Consider the following 23,264-nt stretch of genomic DNA (forward strand, 5'->3'; position numbering starts at 1 on the left):
GAGCAGGCCGCCGGCCCCACGGCCAAGGGCGTGCTGCCACCCTGCCGGGCCCAACGGTCAGGCGTCGCCAAGGCAGGGAGAGTGGAGCTCGGAAACAAGGCAAAAACGGGATTTCAGAGAAACCCGTCAACGTCCCTGGGGACAGGAGACAAGAGGACACGGCCACAACACAAGGACAGGTAAAAGTTTTCACAAAAGGAACAAAGAACCAAAAAAGGACATCTTAGAAATTACAAATGAAATCACAAAGCCCGAAAGTAGACAAGAACACAGAGTTAGGCAATAAAGCTGAGGAAAGCCCTGGAAAGTAACAGAGACAGAGCAGTGAGGACCAAGGCCATGGAAGCCTCCAGAGGAAAGGGACACAGAACCAACCACCCAGAAACACCACCAGCTCAAGCCCCAACCGGGACCAGCGCGCACACCAGACGGCGGGCCAGGCCCCACGCGGCCACCCTCCAGGCCCCGGGCTCCAGAGGAAGGCAGAGGTGGGCCACGCACCGTGTGCGGCACTGGCCCGGCCTCCCAGGTGGGCCAAGGCCAGTGGCAACAGCAGGCCAGCGAGCAGGAAACGGAGGCCACCAACTGCAGGGCCCGGAGCAGAGAGGAAGTGAGGGCGGCACAAGGGCCCCAGGGCGGGGCAGATGGCGGGTGAGGTCAGGAGTCGGATGCCAGATCGGGGTGAACGTGACCGCAGAGCTATTAAAGGGAGCGAAAGGACGGAGTCCTCAAACGTGAGACACGACGCGGCGGGCCTGGGCGCAGGCTGCAGGGGCGAGCAGCTGAGGCGGGACTGGGGAGGCAGCGGCGCAGGTGACACAAACAGGAGGTCGACAGGACAAAGCCTGAACAACAGGAAGTCGCTGCCCAAGGCCAAGTGGAGAGGACAGGACGGGGGATGCCCGGTTTGTGCCATTCGCCCTGTAGATGCAGACCTCGTCCACCGACCCCTTAAGCAGCCACAAAAGGAGGAGAGAGCATCCAGGAGGCGGCAGCGTGGGAAGCAGGGGCACCACCTGAGACTCTGTCACTCAACCAAGCGGGCCACTCTGGGCGGCGCGGGGCCACGGGCTCCCAGTGCCCACGGAGGGGAATAGGCATCTGGAGGAAGGAGAGCTGCCGTCGCTGTGTGGGCAGCAAACAGAAGATTCCAAGGGTGCTCCCACCCCCTGGTCCACCTGGCCCAACCCCAGAGGTGGCCACGATGGCCAGGCACATCAAAAGGACAGTCCCTCAGCCAGCGGGTGCATTCTCAACATGTCCAGACTGAGCGTCAAGTACTTTAAAATGAACAGTAGACAAATAAAGATCTAAATGGGGTCTTGAGCTTTCCGTCTGGTCATTCTTGGGTGAAGCAGCATCACTGCAGGGCTACTCAAGGGACAGGGAGGTGACATGATGGGCCACAGCGGGGCAGGGATCCCCCAAGCACCCATGACGCAGGAGGTGCACCAGGGTGAAGCAGGAGGGCCTGGGGCAGCCTCTCCCTCAGCACCAACACCTGTCCTAACTCCCCATCACCGGGCTCACCGAGGCCGTGTCAGGGCAGAAGGACTGGGCAGGGGACAGCGCCGGTGCGACGCAGCGGGGGGCGGGGGTGCAAAGGCCCAGCCTGCCAGTCTTCCAAGCAGGCACGTCCAGGGAGGCTACCTAATCTGGACTTCAGAATCACCTGGAGACAAACAAGCAGGAGCCAAAAGACCCAGAGAAACAGCCGTCCCCCTGGACACACCTAGAGACCACTCAGGAATGCACCCAGGGCGTCGGAAACAAGAACGGCCAGCACAGCTCAGGACAGCTCCAGGCCCACGAAGGCCCTTCCAGCACTGCAGGACCGCAGCCCCAAGGCCGTGCGGGGTAGCCCTTGTCTCCTCTGTCGCAGCCAGGGTCTCCCAGGGCCCAAAGAGGGGGCCGGTCGTCTTCGCTCTCGGCACCCCCGGGAGAGGCCCTTCCGGGACCGCCGAACAGCGGGGTGAACTCCAGCAGGCGTGAGGGCGAGGCCACACCAACAAGACGCCAGCCCGTGGCGGGTGCGCGTCGGCCTGCAGGGATTCCGCAGTCAGAGCAGGCCTCGAAGTCGATGGGCAGGGTGGGCGTGACTCGCAGGTGAGTCCGTAGGCACTCTGACCGTGACGTCTACTCTGGCCCACAGCGTCCAGGGGCCACTGGCACTAACCCTGGCCGAGGCCTTGGCCGGCAAGGCACTCGCCCCTCCAGCCCCCTAACTGCCACCCGGCAGCTGTGGGCTCCTTCCCGCTGAAGCGTGGGCTCCAAGGCGGCCCCGGCAGCACCGGGACGAAGGCCTCCGTTCAACACGGGCCGCGGACCCTGACAGCCGGGCGGAGACGGGGCAGGGGGGCGTCGGCGGACAGCATCGGGTCCCGCTGGGGGACCCGCCGCCCACTCCCACATGCCCCCCCGCCAGGCCCTTGCAGACAACCGGTACACGGCCCCCACCACACGGCCCCAGCTGCTCCTGTGCCCTCATTCCCCCAAAAAGGCCCGTTCCTGCCCCTGCCTCCTGCTGCTGGGCCGTGGGGCATGCAGGCATTTATTAATAAATACACGCGTGGTGGGAACCTGTGTTCAGGGACAGAAACGAGACCCCGGCAGAGGCCAAAGCCTCGGGGACGGGGCGTGCGAGGGAGGGTTTGGAGCAACTCAGGTTTATACACCGTCTCCTCGAAGTGCTCGTGTGACAGACCCACGCTCACGACCGCCTCGTCCCGTCAGAAAGCCCGGCCCCTGGGCCACAAACAAAGGGAGCGTGAAAAACCACGGTACGAACACCGCCTCCTCCAGAAAGGACTGGACACCAGGAGGCGGGGGCGCAGGCTGCTCCCGGGGGTCAGGGGCGCAGGCTGCTCCCCGACGAGAGCCCGGACACCCCTGACGCTAGGGCAGCGATCCCTGCTCTCAAAGCACGCTCATCCTTCTCGGGCCAGCTGAACGGCACCGGACCTTTGCCTTTTTGACTTCGCGGAACTTCCAGAAATTCGAGGTTAAGACTTGTTTTAAGACTGGAAACAAAAACGACAGTTGCCGTGCTCCCACCGCAACCCAAGCCACGGCAACCGGCACCTGAAGGATGCCACCACCCGGCCCTGGTTTCTTGTCCCTCCTGACCCCACTGGCCATACTGGCCTCCGGGGAAGCCTCCCGGCACAGGGTGCCAGCCCAGGAGAACATTCTGAGCAAGGAAGAGCAGGAGTGCCCACGTGCCCCAGCCTTTCCGGGCACCGCCGGCAGAGACACAGGCAAGGGACGGTGAAGTGTCAGCAGACGCAGCCTCGTGGGAGGCCTGCAGAGCCAGGAGCCGGGGAAAACCGCGGAACGGAAGGAAGCGGCTCAGTTTCTATAAATGACCTACGACAGAGACGCGGAAAAAAGGCCAACGTTCACGTGCAGAAAAATACTCGGCCGTCAACATGTGCCCTGTTGTGACCCAACCCCACACTCAGCAGGGCTCGGGCTGGAAGGACGTGTCCACATCCAGGGACAGGCCTCCATCTGTGCCGACCTGGCTCCCTGCCGAGTGGCGGGTGCAGGAATCCACAAGCCGCACGCGGCCCCCGCCTCCACCGCGGGCTGCCCCCGCCACCTCCGCCAGGCGGGCGGACCGGAGGCACGATCCACAGGACGCCCCGTGCCCCCTGTGCACCGTCGTCGTGAAGGACCCCAAAGAGGCTCGGGGTATGAAAAAGGTATGAACCCCAAAGAGGCTCGGGGACAAAGACACCCCGGCCGCAGGCTGCACCCTGGCGGTCACCAAGCCGTGCCAACAGCAGAACGTCCTCACGGTCAGGAAACGTGCACCGAGGACGCACTCTCAAAAGAGAGGTGCGCCCACGCGGCGAGGTGTCGACGGTGATGAGCCTCGGTGAGGGCTGCTCTCACAACTCCACCAGAGGCTGAAAGATTTTCCAAAATGAAAAGTCCCAAGCCAAGGCGAGGCGGCAGGCCTACAGATGGGCAGATTTCCACTCCGTCATCAGCCACCCGCAGCAGGGGGACACGCGGGAACACAAGCACACGTGCCAAGACCGCACGCCCGGTGCTCTCGGGACGGCCCGGCAGGTACCACGTTTGAGCCATGGCTGGTGCAGGACGATCAACTCCCTCGATAGTTAAGCCCGTTTAGTGGTTTTTCTCAACGCGAAGCCGAGTGCGTCGGAAACGAAACAGCCACATGACCCCTAACTCTGAAAACCCCCAATTTCCAGGACTGTAACAAACCCTGGTTATGATACCTGATCTCAAATTCCAATTCCGTTCTCTGGGACAACGATCCAGGAACCCGACGAGCACGTGGACCTGGACACACAGGCAGCAGGAGATGGAAAGAAACGCCTCTGATCCAGCCAGGACTGCCGAGCACAGAACCGCAGCCCCAAGGCCCAGCCGCCGGCCAAGGTGCAGGACAGCTGTAAAAGTCAGGTCCATGGGCCGGTGTCGCCGGCTGTCCACCCAACGTGAGCAGGACAGGGAACCACGGTCTCTAAGCTGCTTCTCTACCCACTGCCTTGTTTTCACTTTCTGGGAAACCTCATCTTTCCAGATAAGAGGCACTCTGGGGTCGGGGCACCCGACTGGCTCAGTCGATGGCAGATGCGACTCTTGGTCTGGGGGTCACAAGTTCAAGCCCCAAGTTGGGCTACTTAAAAAAAAGAAAAAAGAATCGCTCTGGGGTCCATTTTACCCCATTCAGATCAAGGCTGTGGATAAGGAGTTTCCCACTGCTGGCTCCCAGGACAGCGGGGGCTCCCGACATCCCAGCGGGTGAGTCGGGCCGTGCGGACTTGACACGCAGAGGCCCGGGTCGGACGCTCCATCGTGCGCCCCACCGTGGACGCCGCCCCTCGTAAGGTGGCTGAGACTTGCAGTCTGGGAAGGGGAGGCGCCAACGCAGGGAGGGGGGCGGTGCCAACAATGGACGGCACAGGTCCCGGTACGCGGACACACCCAGCGCGGGCACAGGGAGCCTCCACTGCCTGGCGCAGCCTGCGCTTTCCGCTCACAGCACCTGCTGACGTCCATCCCACCGGCTCAGCTGGCTGGGGGGGGAGAGCCGCTGCACCAGCCTCCGCGTGCCACGTGGCCCCGACGGGCTCCCGGCCGCCTCCCGTGTCAGACGCCCTGGCTTTGGGAAGAAAGGGCGCTGCGAGTACTGGGAGGTTCAGATCCGCGCGGCACGGCGCTTCAGCACGTGCTCCAGAAGGGGACACCGAGGCCCAGCGAAGCGGCACGGCCCGGGATCCCAGGGTGAGGAAGGGGCCTGGCCGGGACCTGGGCCCAGGAGACGCCCAGGGAGCTCTGCCGTTTCTGTCGAAACTTCTAGAAACTCCTACTTGACCGGAAATAGCTGCGGTGACTACTCCTCATCCAGAGATGAGGGAAGGAGAAAAGGACGCTGAAAATCAGACTCAAGGACACTGTCAAGGATAGTGACCTCTGGGGCACCTGGGGGGGCTCGATCGGTTAAGTGTCCGACTTCAGCTCAGGTCACGATCTCATGGCTCTTGAGTCCAAGCCCCACATGAGGCTCTCTGCCGACAGCTCAGAGCCTGGAGATGCTTCAGCTTCTGTGTCTTCCTCTCTCTCTGCCCCTTCCTGCTCGTGCTTTCTCTCAAAAATAAACAAACATTAAAAAAAAAAAAAGGGGGGGGGAGCGCCTGGGTGGCTCAGCCGGTTAAGCGGCCGACTTCGGCTCAGGTCACGATCCTGCGGTCCGTGAGTTCGAGCCCCGCGTCGGGCTCTGTGCTGACAGCTCGGAGCCTGGAGCCTGTTTCGGATTCTGTGTCTCCCTCTCTCTCTGCCCCTCCCCTGTTCATGCTCTGTCTCTGTCTCAAAAATAAACGTTAAAAAAAATTAAAAAAAAAAAAAAAGGGACAGTGACCTTCACCTCGCTGTGGGCAGCAGACAAGTGGCCCCTAAGAGATTTTCAACTTTCCCCCTTCAACCCAAACCCAAAGAGCCACCCTTCCTGAGGCTGGACGCAGGGCCCCTGCCCAGGCTCCCACGGCCAGGCCTTCCTCCGACCAGCGCCTGGCAGATGGGAACCCCAGGAGGATCTGCCAAACAAACACTGAGGAGCCTCCTTCCCAGAGCACCCCTGCCCTCGTTAATAGTCCACAGCTAAGAAGAGCCCGACGAAAAGGAAGAGCTGTCACCTGGACCAGGAATCTGCTCTCGGATCCAAGCCTGCACCTGACCCCAGAGGCCAAGGGTCAAGGGGCATCTGGAAACCAAGTCACGGAAATGGTTGCTGGCAGCGGAGTCCCTGGCTCGGTCAGGGCAGCCCCAGGGACGGGCACAGGCAGCGTGGCTGCCACATGTCCTGGCCAAGGCAACCTTCCAGGCCCCAGGGGCCACCCCATGACCCAAAGAGCCAGGAAGCCAGGCCCTCCAGGGCTCTGCAGAAAGGACAAGGCCGCCCCCTTCAGCCTCAAGGCCGTGGTCACTTACACACACTCGCCTCCCGCACAAGGTGCCGCAACACAACCGCATCTGGCCCGTCTGGAGGACCAGCACCCCCCAGGCCACCTGTCACCCCTACTAGCCTCCTGGAACCGACAGAAGCAAACTAGTGCAAACTATGGCTGAGAATAGGCCTGGACCTAAAAGTCCACACGAGAGGGGTGTGAGCTGCGGACACAATGGATTTCGAGGGGGGACTGACCCCTTCCCGGCTGCCACAGGCCGCACCCACGGTAGGCACTCCACAGCAGAATGACCTCCACGGGGCACCTGGCTGGCCCAGTCGGTGGGGCACGCAACTTTTGATCTCGGGGTTGTGAGTTCGAGCCCCACATTGGGTGTAGAGATCACTTAAAAATAAAATCTTTGGGGCGCCTGGGTGGCTCCGTCGGTTAAGCATCCGACTTCAGCTCAGGTCACCATCTCGCGGTTCGTGAGTTCGAGCCCCACGTCGGGCTCTGTGCTGACAGCTCGGAGCCTGGAGCCTGCTTCGGATTCTGTGTCTCCCTCTCTCTCTGACCCTCCCCCGTCCATGCTCTGTCTCTGTCCCAAAAATAAACAAACATTAAAAAAAAGGTTTTTTTAAATAAATGAAGTAAAATGAAATCTTTTAAAAAACAAAATCAAAAATAAGATGACATCCACATTCAGGTCCACCTGCCACTGTGCTCGCACCATGAGACTTGCCCCCCCAAACACCCAGAGCCCCTCACCCCAGTCCCTGCCCTTGCCTGGGTGGCGCGGAGGGTCTCCTGCACAGACAGGCTCCTGCCTCTGACGCCAACGGAGGATCGCAGGCCCCAATACGTACCAGAGACATGACACCGGACCGTCACTTACCACAACGGACGGGACTCACATCCAGAATACATCGAGAACTCCCACCAATGAATAAAACAGAACAGCTCGACTCAAAAAGGGGCAAAGGACTTGAACAGGCATTTCTCCACAGAAGGCGAGCGCACGGCCAAGAAGCACACGGGTCGCTCACCTCACCCACCGCGGGGACGTGCAGACCAGGGTCGCGACGACCGACCACCCGCCTGCGCCCATCAGGGTGGCTGCCTTATCCAAACCACAGAAAACACAAAACAAACACGGATCCTCAGCAAGCATGCGGGAGAAACGCAACCCTCGTGCACTTGGTGGTAGGAACGCACGACGGTGCAGCCACTGTAGGAAAGTGCGGCCGTTTCTCAAAAAATTAAAAACACTGGGGTGCGTGGGTGGCTCAGCTGATTGAGCATCCAACTTCGGCTCAGGTCACGATCTCACCGTTCGTGGGCCCGAGCCCCACATCAGACTCTGTGCCCTCAGCTCGGAGCCCGCTTCTGATCCTCTGTCCCCCTTCTCTCTCTGCCCCTCCCCTGCTCGTTCTCTCCCTCTCTTTCTCTCGCAAAATAAACAAACAGCAAGTATATATAGAGAGACAAATAAAAATAAAATAAAAATTGTAACTTGGACTTCATCAAAACTAAAAATACCTGCTCTCCTAAAGACACTGTTCAGAGAATGAAAAAGTCAGTCACAGATTAGCAGAAAACATTAGCAAATTACATTGGGTGAAGAACATACCTAAGTTATGTAAAGAACTTTCAAAACTCAATTAGAGAACAACCCAGTTTAGGGCGCTTGGGTGGCTCAGTCAGTTAAGCGTCCCACTCTTGATTCTGGCTCAGGTCATGATCTCACAGTTCGTGGGATCGAGCCCCGAGTAGGGCTCAGCGTGGAGCCTATAGGGATTCATTGTCTCTCTTTCTCTTTCTCTCTCTCTCTCCCCCTCACCCCCTGCCCCACCCAGCTCCCACCACATGCTCTCTCAAAAAAAAAAACGGCTAGAACAGCAAGTTTTACGATAGCTATATTTTACCACAACAAAGCAAATGCACGAGGCTAATTACAAAAACACGAACAATAACAAAATGGCCAATGCCAGTAGAAAGAAGTTAAAAAATGAGATTTTCACCGTTCAAATTAACAAAGTTATCCCGAATGACAGCCACCAAAGGTTGTAAGAGCAAAGGAACCTTCTTAATTCTCTGGGCGTGTAACAAACTGGCAAGCCATGTACAGAACGAGTTTCAGGAATGTGTAAAATCGAGAACCCTCTCAGGGGCCCCAGGTCTCCTGGCGTCAGAGCACGGAGCGGTCACCCCTCAGTCGGGATTTAGGAGGCACAGGAGATACAGATGTGCATGTTGTGTGTGTGTAAGTAACACCAGCGGGTGCCCCCTTTGATCTGCCGAATCTTCCACAAGAAGCCCCCCCACCTGACCTCACACGTGCCCAAGGAGACACACGGTCAGAGAGGACTGACCTCGGCCAGCACAGGACACGGGGGCCCCTCCCTTCCCCCCCCCCCCCCCCCCGCAGGGGGACGGGAGAGCCACTTCAGAGGACAGCCCAGCACGATCTAGGTGCCCTCCGGCTCGGCCACGTCACTCGGGGCCCAGGTCCCAGGCACGCGCACACGGGCCGGCGACGATCCGCGACTCCTGTTCAAAGTCATCCACGTGGGAAGCCAGACCATCCGCCCCAAGAGTGAGGACAGGCCGATGTGCTCAAGCGGCAAAGCCACACGGCAACGAGGCGGCAAGCGAGTGACCGGAGCCCCCGGGCGAGGGCCTGTGCAGACAGGCGCCAGTGACGGGGCCACGCCGGCTCCACGGGGACACAGGCGCACACACAGGACGTTCAGGATGGAGTCCCCTGGGGGTCGCAATGAAACAGAAGAGCAGAGCAGACAGAGTGTACCTCTTAACCCGCGGGGGGATGCGGGGGGCGCAGCCGGTCTGAGATGACGTTCCCGCATCTACGCTGGTGCTCGGAGGCTTCCGGGAAGCGTTTGCGGCAAGACGCTCCCTGAAGCCTCACTCGTAACAAAAACGCAGCTAAATAAATGCCGGAACCCTCGATACCACAGAATACTTGGAAATATGTGGCCTTACACACGTGCACAGAGGCAGGCACACGCACACGTGTGCACGCAGCAGGCACGCGCAGAAGGCCCCTCAGTCATGAGCAACGGTGGCCCTGGACCCTGCGAAGCAAGCGCGGAAGAGCCACTTCTGAGACAGCAGGGACCCGAGTGCGGGCTGGGCGCCTCTGGCAGGAAGGAGATCCCTTCGTTACTGTCAGCTACGCTGACGGCGCCACGGCTGTGACCCGTGCGGACTCTGGACACGTTAGGAGATGAAGTGCTGAACTACGAAATCAGCACCGCCCCGTGCAAAAAAAAGGGGGAGAAGTCGGAGGAAACCAAACGAGTGAGACACTGGGAAGTGCTGGGCCGGGCGTGTGGGCCACACTCACTAGCCTCGCCACCCAGGTGTAAGCGGGCAACCTCCCACCCTAACTGTGCGTTTCCGTTTCCGTATCCGTATCCCCAGACGCGCCCCGATGGCGCTGGAAGGGACGCACCCCTCCCGGGCCCTGCATCAGATGGCGCGCGCCCACCATCTCGGCGCCGGGAGTGACAGGAAGGGATCCGGGCAGCCCTGCCCGGCACCGCCTTCCTGGATTTCTGTCCCACGAGGCCAGTGAAGCGTAACCAACAGCGGCAGAGGCCCAGGCACGCAGAGTGGCCACCGAGCTCCTGCCACCCCCTGGCCCAGCTCCCCGGTGCCACCTGCACCCCCTCCACAGGCCCCCGGCCCCTCACACCTGTTGAGGAGGCTGACGCTGGCCAAGGTTCCAAAAGCCTGGAGCCACGGGGACGGCAGGCCACCCTGTGGGGCCGCCCTGCTGGGTCCCCGTCGTGGTCCTCGGCCCCCCAGGGATCACCCAGAGAACCAGGACACAAGCCTTTGTCGCAGAGACTGAGAAAACAGATCCACCAAAGCAATCACGATTCAAATAAAAACGTTTAAGTGAGAAAATAAAACGTCTAACTACACAAGAGGCGTCAAGCTCCACCAGGCAATTAAGTCTAGGGGTGCAGGGGAGTCCACAGAGGGACCCTCCGTGACCCCAGACCCTCTGGAGAACAGTGAGGGCACGTTCTCCCGTAAAGGGGAGGAGGCTCCAACGCCAGCCCCACAGGACCACCCGCTCCCACGCCGGAACGCTCGCCTGGAGGCAGCGAAGGGACACCAGGCCGGCCCCGGCTGAGCCCGTGGGGTGGACACCACACTCTGGTTCGGGGCGTGGGGGGTGTGCAGGAGGAGAGGCTTCCTCCTGCGTATTTGGGAAGGAGCTTCAAAGTCCAGAACTCCCCCCGGGCCCCCAGCAGGCATCAGGGACCGAGATGGGTGCTGTGGCGACGACGGGACCCGGGCCCACCGTGCGGGCCCCTCAAAGCTCTTCAGGGCACAGGCCTGTAGCCCCCAGCCCTCTGTGGTCCCGTCAGTCAAGACCCTCCCTGACCTCCGCTCCAGGACCGGGCCCGCTTCTCCAGCCCAAGACCACGGCCGGCCCGCGCTCCACAAACACGGAACACGTCCCCGCTCGCCGAGCCGCACCGAGGCAACCCGCGGGCCTACCTTGTTCTCAAAGCTGAAAGAGCTTCCTAAAATGAGACAAAATCCACTAAGGTCAGGCAGGCTGGGCGACACTTACTGCATACAAGAATGTTAAAAAAAAAAAAAAATCACAGTTTTGATAGTTCTGCAAAAAAAACTTAGCAAATTTACAACAAAACTGTCAAGTAATTAAGGCAAGGCACTTCACACATGAACTTAAACTGCTAATTAAAATCCCCTCGCTTAATTGACTACATTTGCATATCATTCAGCTCGGGAGCATCATTTTTTTAATGGTTTGGGCAACACAGTTGTAACGCCAGGAAGCAGGGAGGCAGCAGGTAAGGCGGGACCACCCGCACGCGCCCGCCGGGGCCGCACGGACTTCCCGCCAGGCCCGGGGTACCCTCACCTCCGCAGCGCTCTCTGGCCGCGGCCCCGGCCCCCCGCCCGGGGTGGGAAGGGGGCAGAGTCGCCAGCCCGGAGATCCCACCATGGGCTGCTCCTGGCTGCCCCCGCCCGGCACCTCTGCCTCAACCTCCCATGCAGGCTCCCAGCACGTGGGACGAGCGCACCTGCCTGTCCCTCCGGGGAGAGGGTTCCCGGCTTCCCCGGTGGCGCACTTGACCGCCCCCTTCCATCCGGGGTCCTCCACGTGCTCAGGGAGCACCAGCCCGGCCACTGGAGAAACACACTTGCCTCACCGGTGGCGATGGCTGAGCCTGGACGGCCGCGCTCACCGTCCACACACAGGCACAGGCCCCAGGCTGGCACACGTGGCCTCGCTCTGCGGTGGGGGCCAGGGGCCACACGGCAGGAACCGCAAGGCTGAGAGCGCCCCCCCTCGAGAAGGGGAGCTCCCTGTGAGCAGGGGCCCGACCAGGGCAGCCCCGGCACCAGCGCGACGCATGGATCTCAGCCGACCAGGGCGGCTTAGGGACCCAGACGGGGCGCCACAGGGCCCAGGCCGGCAACAGGGCTGTGGGTCTTTCAAACAGGGGCTTATGGGGGCGCCTGGGTGGCTCAGTCGGTTAAGCATCTGACTCCAGCTCGGGTCATGATCTCGTGGTCTGCGAGTTCAAGCCCCACATCAGGCTCTGTGCTGACAGCTGGAGCCTGCTTCAAATTCCGCGTCTTCCCCTCTCTCTCTGCCTCTCCCCTGCTCTCGCTCTCTCTCTCAAAAATAAACATTAAAAAATTTAAAAAAAACCAACAACAGGGGTTTCTGTGTCACTTTCAGCACAGAGCCTACATCAGGATCGCAGACCAGTGTCCACGTCCCCACAGCTGAGCCACTGTCACTTCCCATCCTGACGGTCTCGGTGTAGCGGGGAGCAGGTCTGGACGGAGAACGTCAGGCAGACAAAAGCATCCACGGGGTAGCCCCACGGACTGAAGTGGTGCCCACCCCACGGCTCTGTGGAAGGAGGGCCAGAGGGGGAGCCACGAGTGCCACACGCGGGAGCCGCTCGCCCATCGCTGCCACCGCCCCACACACAGAGGTCTCACCAGGGGGCTGGGGTCACCGAAAGAACACTCAGCTGACAGGGGACAGATGGAGACAGGGCACGAGAAGCTGGCTCTGCTCCCAAGGGAAGGCAGGCCTGGCCCCCATGAAAGGTTCTCTCCGGTCATCCGGCACCGAGCGCCCGGCGGGGGTGGCCGTGCTCACCCGGGCTGTGGGGACACTGCAGCGCGGGGGTCGTGTCCTGCGTATGAAGCAGGACAGACCTTCAGCCCCCCCGCCAAAAACACACTTCCTCCCCCAACACGCCGCACGCCCCGGTGGAGAAGAGGAGGGCACAGGGGAGAACGTGCCCCAGACCCAGGCTCTAGGCAGGTCCCCAGACACCAAGTCACAAGCAAGTAGCTTCCCGTGAGGACACAGCAGACGGCCTCTGGGGCAGGGAGACAGACAACCCGCCACCAGCAGATGCCCCCAGAACACGTGCACTGTCCCCACCCCTATCCCAGAGGTTCAGACCCAGGAGCTGGGACACACGGTGGAGCCGCCATCATGGGACTGTCACCCCTACCTGCCCCCTCACACGTGGGCTCCGGGGTCCGGTTAGGGGGCAAGGGCCACACGAGAGCCCCACTGGCACCTGGGGCCCTCAGACCACAGGGACCCGGCTGACCGTCTCAGGCTCCCCTCTCCTCCCTGCCACCCCACCTGCCACAGCGGTGACCCTCTACCTCAAGCACCCCAGCGGGTCCCCGGGAAGCCTATTTCCAACAAGAGATGTTCCTTTCAAAGCAGCCAGCTAACGTGCCATCGGAAGCCCCCTCGAGGCGGGCAGCACGGCCAGGCTCATCCGGCGCCAGAGCTGAGAACACCTTCGCTCAACAGGCAACAGCCAAGCACCCGAGTCAGAGCAGGTTCGAAGCCCCCCCGCGCAGATCTGAGCGAGCCACCTTCTTGACGACACACGACACGGCCAGGACAAACGACGCCTGAGGGACACCACTCTACTCCCGAGAAACTCCCTCCCTCTCTCCTCGCCGTCAGGAGCAGAGCTGCCGAGGTTTCTCGATAACTAGTGATTTCATGCCTCTGTGAGTCATTCAAGGAGTATTTACTCCGGGCCCGGAACTGGGGACCCAGCTGTGACCAACCTGCCCCCTCCACGAGGCTGACAACCACAAACACACAAATCCCAGGCCCACCGCAGCGGGGTGGCCCGGGGAACGGAGCGGAAGGCCCGACCACCACAGGCTGCGCGGCCCCGAGCGTGGCCCCGAGCGTGGCGCCGGCGCTTCCTGAATCGCGACCTGTAGCTGGAAGCCTCCAAGTCGTGTTCTCTGCAGCCTCCCCAGTCCCAGCAGTAAAGTCAGATGAGACACAGGTGCCAAACACCCAGACAATCTCACGGGTTTCCCGGGCTCTGCCAGGACCCCTCCCGAAGCCTCCCATCTGCCTCCACCCACACGAAAGACACGAGGATTACCCCAAGGGACGAGAATTTCCAGCAACGACCAGAGCAGTGCCCGGGGCACGCGCAGCAGGTACCGGGCACCACGGTCACCAGCAGACCTACACGCGGCCAGAGGGATCTCTGCCCCAGCAGGTGCCCCGTCCACTCTCGTCCTTCTTCTAGACATCTCTCCCGTCCCCCAACCATCCCAGTTCCATTTCACACCAGGGTCCGGGTCCTTAATTTTAGTAACAAGTTGACACAAGCGGTGGTGAGTCCCAAAACTGGAGGGACCCCCACCCCCAGGCCCCCCTCCGGGCTCCCATGCTGTGACCAGCAAGGCCACTCCACCTCGCCGAGCCTCTGCGGTGATGTTGCCCAGAAAAACAGTAAGTCTCATGCAGCAAAACGGGCCTCCAGCCCGTCCTCACTGCTCTGAAAGCAAGGCTCCCCTAGAATCGGACTCTTGATTCACAGAGGAGCAGCGTAAGAGCTACTGTTTACTCCACGCCAGCCCTGCAAACATGCTAGAGGCTTCCTGAGCGTGACCCAAGTTTGCCTGCACAAACCGCACCTGGGCTACCGGGCAGGGCAGCGGGGGAGGGGGGGTGCAGGGCAGCCTCTGAGAGGTCAGGCAGGGCGGGGACCTGGGTCGTGCTCACACGTGCAACAGGGTGGCCACATGTGTAGCCCCCCCCCCCCAAGGTCCCTACCACCCACGCCACTTCATTCCCACGGACACCGTTTGTGGCTCTAACCCAACGCCAACCGAAACCCGCTTCAGACCACGCGAGGCCCTGCAGGGAGGGGCCGCCCGCCACACACAGCCCCACACCACCCCACACCCCCAGGAAATGACTTCCTGTCCCTTCACTGCGACTCTGATCCGCCTCCCCCCATCTGAGATGGTCAATAAACAGAAAGCGGGGAGCAATGGGCATGGTCCCCAGGCCACGCCCCGGCTCCGTCCCAACTCCGCCTGGTTCCCCATTTCCCCAGGGACCGCGAGCCAGGAGGGCAAGGGCTGGGGCAAGAACGGAGGCCTTCTCCTCCCCCTGCAGCTCTCACGGACCTTAAGGAAATAATTCAGCCTCTATATTTTGACTCAAAACAAAGAAACTTTTTAAAAACATTTCAGTTGAAACTTGCATAATTCCTCCAGTGGAGAAATCCTCCCTGACTTTCGCAATCCTTAGAAAGAGACACATTATTGGTGCTTGTGTAACAGTCTCCGGGGCCGCCGTGAAGAGTCCGGCCGCCGGCCTGGGCCACCTCCCGCGGTCACCTCCCGCCAGACGGCCAGGGCCGGCCCCGGAAGCACGGCCTCCCCCAGCCCCCCCCCCCCCCCCCGGCTCCCCGGCGGCCAGGGGTGCGGGGTGCGGCTCGGCCACACTCCCCCAGACTTCCTCCAGCGCAGGCCTGTCTGCCCTCACCCGGCACCTCAGACAGACATTACACAAACCGGCTGCGGGGAAGGTTGAGAAACCGAGACGCCAAGAGTCAATGACCCTACTCTCATAGCCCCAGCTGACGGATGGACGGACGGACCCCAGTAAGACAGCAGGGACAGAGGCAAAGGTCACTCAATGACCCCGCTGCCCCAGGCGAGCTGCTGCCCTGGGGAGACCCCAGAAGCTAGGGGGCCTGGCCCAGCTGGAAACTGGCAGGATGGCAGGCAGACAGACAGACAGGCGGACAGCCCACACCTGGAGAACCATCTAGACCTGCCTCTGCTCACTCAGACGGGCTGAGGCACCCGGCCAGCCATTCAGCAGCCCCTCGCTCCCGCACGGCCAATTCCACGGCATGGGGGGCGGGGGGGGGGGGGGGGGGGGGGAAGCAGAGCTCGTTTGAGCTGCCACGTCCCCCACCGGAGAAGACTCCCCAGCCTTCACTCTGGCACACCCTGTCCTTCCGCATGGGTGGGAGGGGGTGGCCAAGGGCCGTCCAGGGCGTCACCTAAGCCGGCACCCACCTTCTCAACCACACGTCTGCAGCCAGGAAATCACCACGGAACCCCACAAAAACCTACAGCAAAGCAAGTGGACAAAGAGACGACTCCGTCGCTAAGTCTCTGCCCACACAGCAGACGGCATCCAAAGGACGGCACCCCATTCAAGAGGGGGCCCCAAGGAAGCGCGCGGGTCGGAGTCTGTTCCAGCCTGGCAGCACCGTCTTCACGCTGTTCCTTCCCATGATAACATCAGCTCAAATAAGACCAGACACACCTCTCCGGGAGAGAGTCCACAGGCCAAGACCCCCTTCCCGGCCTGTGGACCCAAGAGGTGCAGTCACTCCCCAAGACAGGCCACAAGACTCGGCATCCCCAGGGCTGCCGGCCGGTCCCTGCTCTGAGGAAGCCTGCCCTCTGACCAGGGAGAAGTTGCAGGTGACACGAGAAAACCTGTCCCAACGTCAGGAATCCAGACACATGCAGTCGCGGACCCTCACGCCACACACCAAGGGGCCATCGGCCTGCAGGCCCCTGGAGCACAACGAGCCGCATGACAAGGGCAAGGCTACAAAAGGACCCTTCTGAAAACCTGGCGATCTGAAGGACGGATGGACGATCCGCACAAGCCAGGCTCTCCGATCTGGGAACCGGGACCCCCGGAAGAACAAAGAGCATCTCCGAGGAGCCCCAACCCTGCCCGGGCCCCAGGGAGGCAGCGCCCCGTCCCGCGGTCGGCCCTGGTTACCCCGCGAGGAGGCCTCCTGCGGGCCAAGAGGCCAGGCCCCCAGCAGCAGCTGAGCCGGCAGCACCCACGTCCTCCTCTGTGACAGCAACCTACGCTGCTAAACAACCAGACCAATTCAGCGCAGACACCATCAGACAAGCCCAAGAGGAAGGGACACAGCCAGTCGGGCAGAAGAGGAGGGCAGGGGTAGAAAGGGCACCACGGTCCCCATCTCCTTGCCATGTGTTCTTCCACACAGGACGTGTCCCACCCCCACCGGACACCTAAACACCCTAGAGAAATAAAACATCACCGGTCACCACTTGCTACGGTCCCCATCTCATACACGAGAAAACGGAGACCCACACAGGTTAGGCCAACTGGCTCGAGGTCACGCAGCAGGAGAGACGCAATGAGGACGTGGGAGCCATCCCCTGGGGTCCCACGGCTGGGCTAGCCTACCACAGGGCGCCCAGGGCAGCACCCCGTGGGTGGGGGAGCGGGGAGAGGCTGGGAGACGGCTCCCCACGGCCCCAGCACGGCCGACAGCACTTCCCGCAGGCCCCCGTGACGCGAGGGGGCATCCTCAAGGAGGCCTGCCAACCCACACTCGCAGACAGGCCTCCTTCACAGGATTTCCAGGTTCGAGGTCGGAGCCCCACCCCACACTCATTTCCACACTGGGGCAACCACAGACAACCCACCACGGCCACAGCCACAGGCAAAGCAGGGTGGGCAAAGGTGAGCGGGTCTCCGAGACCCCCAGAGACCAGCGGCCCTCCTGGCACCGAGGGCGAACGGTGCCGAGTCTCCGGCTGGCAGGAGAGCTGGGCGGCTCGAGCCCCACAACACGGGAACGTGCCTCAGCTCCCACTGCCTCACCAGAACCCAAGGCCCCAGGGGAGTCATGTCCCCTACAGAGAGGAATTCTAGCACATTCTTTGTTCCCTGCTATCCTCATCCCTGCTAAGTCAAAAATACTAAACTAATCTATAAAGTAATTGAAGAAATCAAAATATATTCCACAAATAAGCCATCAGAGGCGACCGGAAGGAGCGATCACAGATAGGCGGGGCACGGGGCGGGGGGGGGGGGGGGTGGGGGGGGGGGGGGGGCTCTTCCCAGGCAGCTCCTTCCATAGCAAGTGGGGTCTAGGCAGCTGGGGGGTCCCATCCCTTCCTGAAGCCGAGACCTTCCTCCTCACGTGGTGCCCTCGGCACGCAGACAGACGAGCACATGGCTCTGCTAAGGGATTTAAAGAGAACGACACACCCCAGGACTCCCAACTGCGTGGTCACAGAGCCAAGACAGCAGGCAGAGCCCCAAGAACAGGACAGGCAGAAAAAGCCAGCAGGAAGAGCACCCCACGAGGTGGCAGAGCCGGCACGAGAGCTCGTGGGCAGACGCCCAGGCCACCACCACACGGGACAGCGGGGGCTGACACTGACCTGGAGACCCCACCCACTTACGATAAGCGCGTCCTCCTCATCTTGGGAAATTTTCGTTTAATCGGTACGTAAAATTTAAAGCAGCATGGGGGAAAGCACCGAAGGAGACAGGGCGCTGGTCATCTGTTGAAAAGGCCAGAGCAGAAACGGGGTCTGGCCTCAGCTCCACGGACGGTGGCGCCCGGAAACAGTCCTGCCTCCTCCCCAGGCAGCGCTCCGGCCCGGGAGCCCAGGCTGGGCCTTCCCCGAGCCTGGGGACGGCCGCGCCCAGAAGCACAGGGCCTGCTACAAGGGACCCCGGGACCAGGACTGTAGCTGTGACCAAAGGCCAGCCCCGGCGAGCCCCCACCCCACAACTTGGACACCAACACAGGCACACCCCGCCGGACAAGGCCCTCTGCCACCTGCTCTGGAGGTGGGGGACCTGCCACGGCCTCACCCACCGGCTACGGCCCGCACCTACCACAGCCCTGCACACAGGACTCCCCTAGGCCACAGCGACGGTGGAAGGAGCGGGCGCCCCAAACAGAAAAGCCCCCAGTTCACACGGGGTGCTTATCGCGTCGCCCATCACAGACTCATCTGAAATCGAGGGCTCGGGCCGGCCTTTCCTGCCAGCATCCTCCCCGACTCAAAGCATCCCTCGTGCACAACCCCTGCCCTACAGTCAGCGGACGGCTGCCACCTGCGCACCGGCATAGCTGAGGGCAGAAATGCCACTGAACGCTCGTGCACGTGTGCGCGCGCACACGGCAGCCCTCTCCCCAAGCACAGGCAAACAGGCCCCTACATCCCCAGCCCCTCCTCTGCTCACCGAGACTCTGACACTGCGCTGGAGGGGCGCCCAGAGAAAACCGGGCGGGAGCATCTATTCACAGATTTAGAAAAAAGAAAAGTTTGATGCAATAGCTGAATTAATTAGGCCTCCTAAGAATAGCTAAGCCAGTGCAGCATTCCGAGCGTGCAGTTTAATAAGCCTGGATATTTAAAAGAAAAGTTACAAATACTTGGGGAGGGGAAGGCACCACGAAGAGCTGGTGAGGACCCCAATGAACGGTTCTGGCGTCCAGTGGCCCAGAAGCTGCCCGGCCGGATCAGAGATCCTCCGCCGGGCAGACAACAGAGCCTCAGCCAGTGGCCTCCCCCGCCCTTCAGCGTTTCAGAGAGAGGGAGACAAGGAACCAGGCGTGTCCAAAACAGATCGTAGGCCACGAGCTACTCCTACTCAGGGCCCCAGGTGCCCACTGACCAGGGCCCCAAGCCCAGGGCCGAGTGGCCCTTGCCGCCACACGGGGGACTCAAGGATTCACACCCCGGCAGGCCCACGGAGACGCAGAGCTGGAGTCGCCGTGTCTCGGCCCCCTGCCACCGCGGCCTGGACACCTGGCTTCGTTTCTGAGTCTGTCTCCCAAGACTTCAAGGCACAAACAGGCGCTGCCTGGCCCAGTTCTGTCTGCTGCGGTCCATGGGCAGGCAGCTCTCTCTGTCTGCGAGCCTGGGAGCCCACTCGGTCTGGACACCTCCTCAGGGCCCCAAGGCAGGCCCCAGGCCTGAGGCTGCAGCCTGGGCTCGGCCCACATCTAACCTCCCAGGACTCGGGACAAGAGCGTCTGAGTCCCGAAGCCTGCCCTTCGCAGCCCATCTGAGCGATGGCTTCTGTGCCCACCAGGCCGCAGAACACTAGGACCTCCCACCCCCACCCCAACTCCTAGCAAGCCGGCTCATCATGGGGATCGAGCCGGAGGACCTTCCTACGCAGCCGTCGATGGGGACACTGACGCCACCCTGAATTTCCTCAAAAACAAACCCTAAGACAAGTCCCGGCCTGCAGGGACAGAGCCCCTGCCTGGCCCCGGGACGGCCCCCCAGCCTTTCCCCGGCCCTCCCAGCTTCCGGGCCCTGGGGCCCAGCACACCCAGCCTCCTCCCTCGGCCGGCAGGGACACTCACCCGGGGCACCCGCCGCTTGTACTTGTTGCCATAGTCAAACTTCTCCTTCACGTCGTCCAGGCAGCGGCCGAGGCGCGCCTGCTCCTCCTTGCCCGTGTAGTCCTGGCTCAGCAGGATGTAGGCCCGCCAGTTGGCCGAGTCGAAGCCCCAGTGGCAGGTCCGGTTCTCCAGCGCCTTGTGTGAGTGCACCACGAACTTGTGCGGCGGGTACATGAGGCGGCAGTCGAGGCACTGGATGCAGGCGGCGCTCGGGCTGCTGTAGAGCTCGGGCACCAGCAGCCCCTTGCACTTGCCGAAGCACTCGTGGTACACACGCACGCTGCGCTCGCTGAGCTCCAGGCCCAGCGCCAGACTGGCGGCCAGCTCCTTCTTGCAGGGCGGCGGGTAGGCGCCGCCGTACAGCAGCGCGTTGCACAGGCGCTCGGCGTCCGTCTTGGTGATGAGCCCGCACGAGGGCGCCGAGAAGGGCAGGATGCCCATGACTTTGAGGATCTCCAGCTGGTCCGCCGTGCAGCGCGAGCAATAGATGTGCAGCTCGTCGCACACCGAGTTGATCTGCTGCAGCGAGAAGTCGCGCAGCACCGAGTTGAGGATCTGCGGCAGGCACAGGCGCTTCTCGCCGCCCACCACGAAGCACGAGATGGTCTCGCCCTCCAGCACGGTCTCGCAGCGCTCGGTGGAACGGTCGGATGGCATGAAGAAAGGCCCGGGGAGCACCGGCGGCGGCGGCTGGATGGCTGGCAGGTGCAGCACGGGCGGCGGCTCCGCGGCCGCGGGCACCGGCGCCGGCACCGCAGCCGCGCTTGCCTCCTTGGCGCTCTCCTTCTTGTAGGCCTCCTGCGCCCAGCGCGCCGAGAAGGCGGCCGGGCCGCCCAGCGAGCTCATAGAGCTCAGGTGGAACTGCTCCAGCGTCTTCTGCAGCCCCGGGTGCGGCTGGAAACCGCCGCGGCCGCCCGCCGCCGCCTCCATGGTGCGCTCCGGCTCCCCGGGCCGCTCCCGCTCCCGCGCGCCCGGGCCCCCGCGGCCCCCGCCGCCGCCCCGGGCGCCCCGGCGGCGCCCCCGGCCCCTGCCCCGGCCCCCTCCCCCCGCCGCCGCCGCCGCCGCCGCCGGCTCCCGACCGATCACGGCCGCGGCCTCGGCCTCGCCCGGGGGCGCGAAGGGGTAGGCGGGCGGGGCGAAGGGGTCCCGCCGCTGGAGCCCGCCGGCGCCCGGGCCCGGCGCCACATCCACGCGCCCCGCGCCCCGCCCGCCGCCGCCGCCGCCGCCCGGGCCCCCCGCGCGCCCCCCGCGCGCCCCCCGGGCCCTAGGCGCGGGGCATGACCCTGCGCGCGCCGCCAACGCCAACGCCAACGCTCGCGGGCCCGGGGCTCGCGGGGGGCGCGCGGGCAGGTGCCGGCGCCGCGAGGCGCGAATCGCCGCGGCGGCCGAGGCCGAGGGGCCCGGGAGGAGCGGGGGCGCGGGCGCGGGGCCCGCCGGGCCGTCCTCGCGCGGCGCGCCGCCGCCGCCGCCGCCGCCCCGCTCCTCCCACCGCGCGGCGCCCGCCCGGCTCGTCCCGGCGGCGCTGGCCGGCCGCGTCGCGCCCGCCGCCGGCCGCCCCGGCCCGGCCCGCGCCCACCCCGCCGCCCGCGCCCGGCTCCGCGGCCCGCCCGCCCGCCTGCGCGCGCGCGGCTTCCGGGGCGGCGGGAGCGCCTGTGGCGGCGGCCCTCAGAGCGCGGCGGCGGCGGCGGCGGCGGCGGCGGCGCGGGGCTCGGCGCACATCCTCCCGGCGGCTCGCTCCGGCTCGGACTGAGCGCCGAGCGCTGAGCTCACGCCGCCGCCCCGCCCCGCGCCGCCCCGCCCCGCGCCGCCGCCGCCCCGCCCCTCGCGCCGTCTGGAGCCGCGCGTCCGCCTCAGCCCAGCGCCGGCCAGGAATGCGACCGCCTCCCGGCCCGGCTCTTCCAAGAACGCGCTCTCCCCCCCGCCGCCACCCCGCCCGGGCTCGGGCCTGCTCGGCCGCGCTCGGGCCCGTCCGCCGGGGACTCGGCTCCGCTCGGCCCCGCCCGCCCCGGACTCGGCCCCGCTCGGTCCCCCTCGGCCCCCCCCCCCTCCCGCTCGGCCCCGCTCGGCCCCGCCCTCCGGAAGGGCGCTCGGCGGGGGCAGCGGCGGCGCCCGGGGCCCCCCCTTCCGGCCGAGGCCGCTTCCTGCGCCGCTGGGAAGGCGCCGGTTCCGCCGCCGACACCGCCGCCGCCGCCGGGGCCCCGAAACCCACACGCGGCCCCCACCACAACCGCAGACTCGCGGAGGGGCGGGCGGGTCGAGGGCGGCGCGGCCTCCGCCGCCCGCCACGCCGTCAAGTCCGCGGGGACCCCACGCTCGGCGGGGACGCCGCAGAGCACGACCCGGGTCCCATAGAATGACGAGGACGTCTAGGGGGTTACTCCACGTTAGGATTGCCCCACCCGAGGGTGGCCACACAAGAGACACAGTGCAGCGTGGCCCAGGGACCCACCACACGTGCAGGCGCGGCCCAGCACGCCCCCCCCCCCCCCGCCCCTGTCCCCTGGATGATTGACCGGCTGCACCGACCACCCCACGACCGTGCACCCTGGTCGCGTGGCAGCCCGCAGCTTCGCCTCCCACTGGTCCCAGTGCAGAACTGCCTGCTCCCTGGGGCAGGGGCTTTGTGCCTCCGATGCACAATCCCGAGTCAGGAACTGTGCCCTGCGCGCACAGGCCAGGTCACTGCCCGGGCCCGGCCCGGGGTCGGTCCGTAGACAGGTGGCCTGACCCTATGCTGCAGCCCTCTCCCCCGCCCCTCCAGCCGGCTGGAGAGCCCCTTCCACGTCTGGAGGGCGCCTGAGGCAGCCCCAGGGAGACACCTCACTGTGTGTCCTTCCACGACTGGCTGGCAAGGGGGAGAGACAAACCAGAAAGTGCAGGACAGGAAAAGACCAGAGGCTCCAAGTTGGACAGGCTGGCTAGATGGCCCCCAGAGGAGGCAGCATCTTAGCTGAGGCCTAGCGGGTAGGCACTGGAAGTCAAAGAGATGGTTCTATCTGTGCTCAACCCCAGGGCAGGACAGTCCAGCCAAGCTACACAGCCACACCTTTTCCTCCACAGGACACGGGCACCCAAGCTGACCTGGGCACTAGGTGACATGTGAGGACCATGCCCGCTCCAGCCTGAGTGACCTTCAGTTGACTTCAGCTTGTCACCTCCTGCTCCTACCTCCCCAGTGGAGGCTGAAAGTGGCCCCAGTCCAGCGCTCCTAGGGGGTGGCACCTGCCCCGGGGAGCCGACCAGGCATCACTATGGCCCGTGTCACCCCTGAGGTGCCGGCAGGTGTCTGGGGAGGCAG

General features: G+C 63.7%; 1 protein-coding gene across 4 annotated transcripts in view; it reads right to left on the reverse strand.

Annotated features, from left to right (window-relative positions):
• Window positions 1-21,019, reverse strand: part of SKI (SKI proto-oncogene) — a 70,225-nt gene extending 49,206 nt beyond the window's left edge. For all 4 annotated transcript variants that reach the window (XM_081796503.1, XM_081796501.1, XM_081796502.1 and 1 more), the window contains exon 1: window positions 19,928-21,019. In XM_081796503.1, coding sequence (XP_081652629.1) covers window positions 19,928-20,896 — 969 coding nt within the window. In that variant the 5' untranslated portion in view covers window positions 20,897-21,019. The remainder of the gene's footprint in view (window positions 1-19,927) is intronic.
• Between the last annotated feature and the right edge of the window lie 2,245 nt (window positions 21,020-23,264).

This window comes from Panthera onca, chromosome C1 (genome assembly GCF_046562875.1).
Source record: "Panthera onca isolate mPanOnc1 chromosome C1, mPanOnc1 haplotype 2, whole genome shotgun sequence".
In the NCBI taxonomy this organism is placed as follows: Eukaryota; Metazoa; Chordata; class Mammalia; order Carnivora; family Felidae; genus Panthera; species Panthera onca.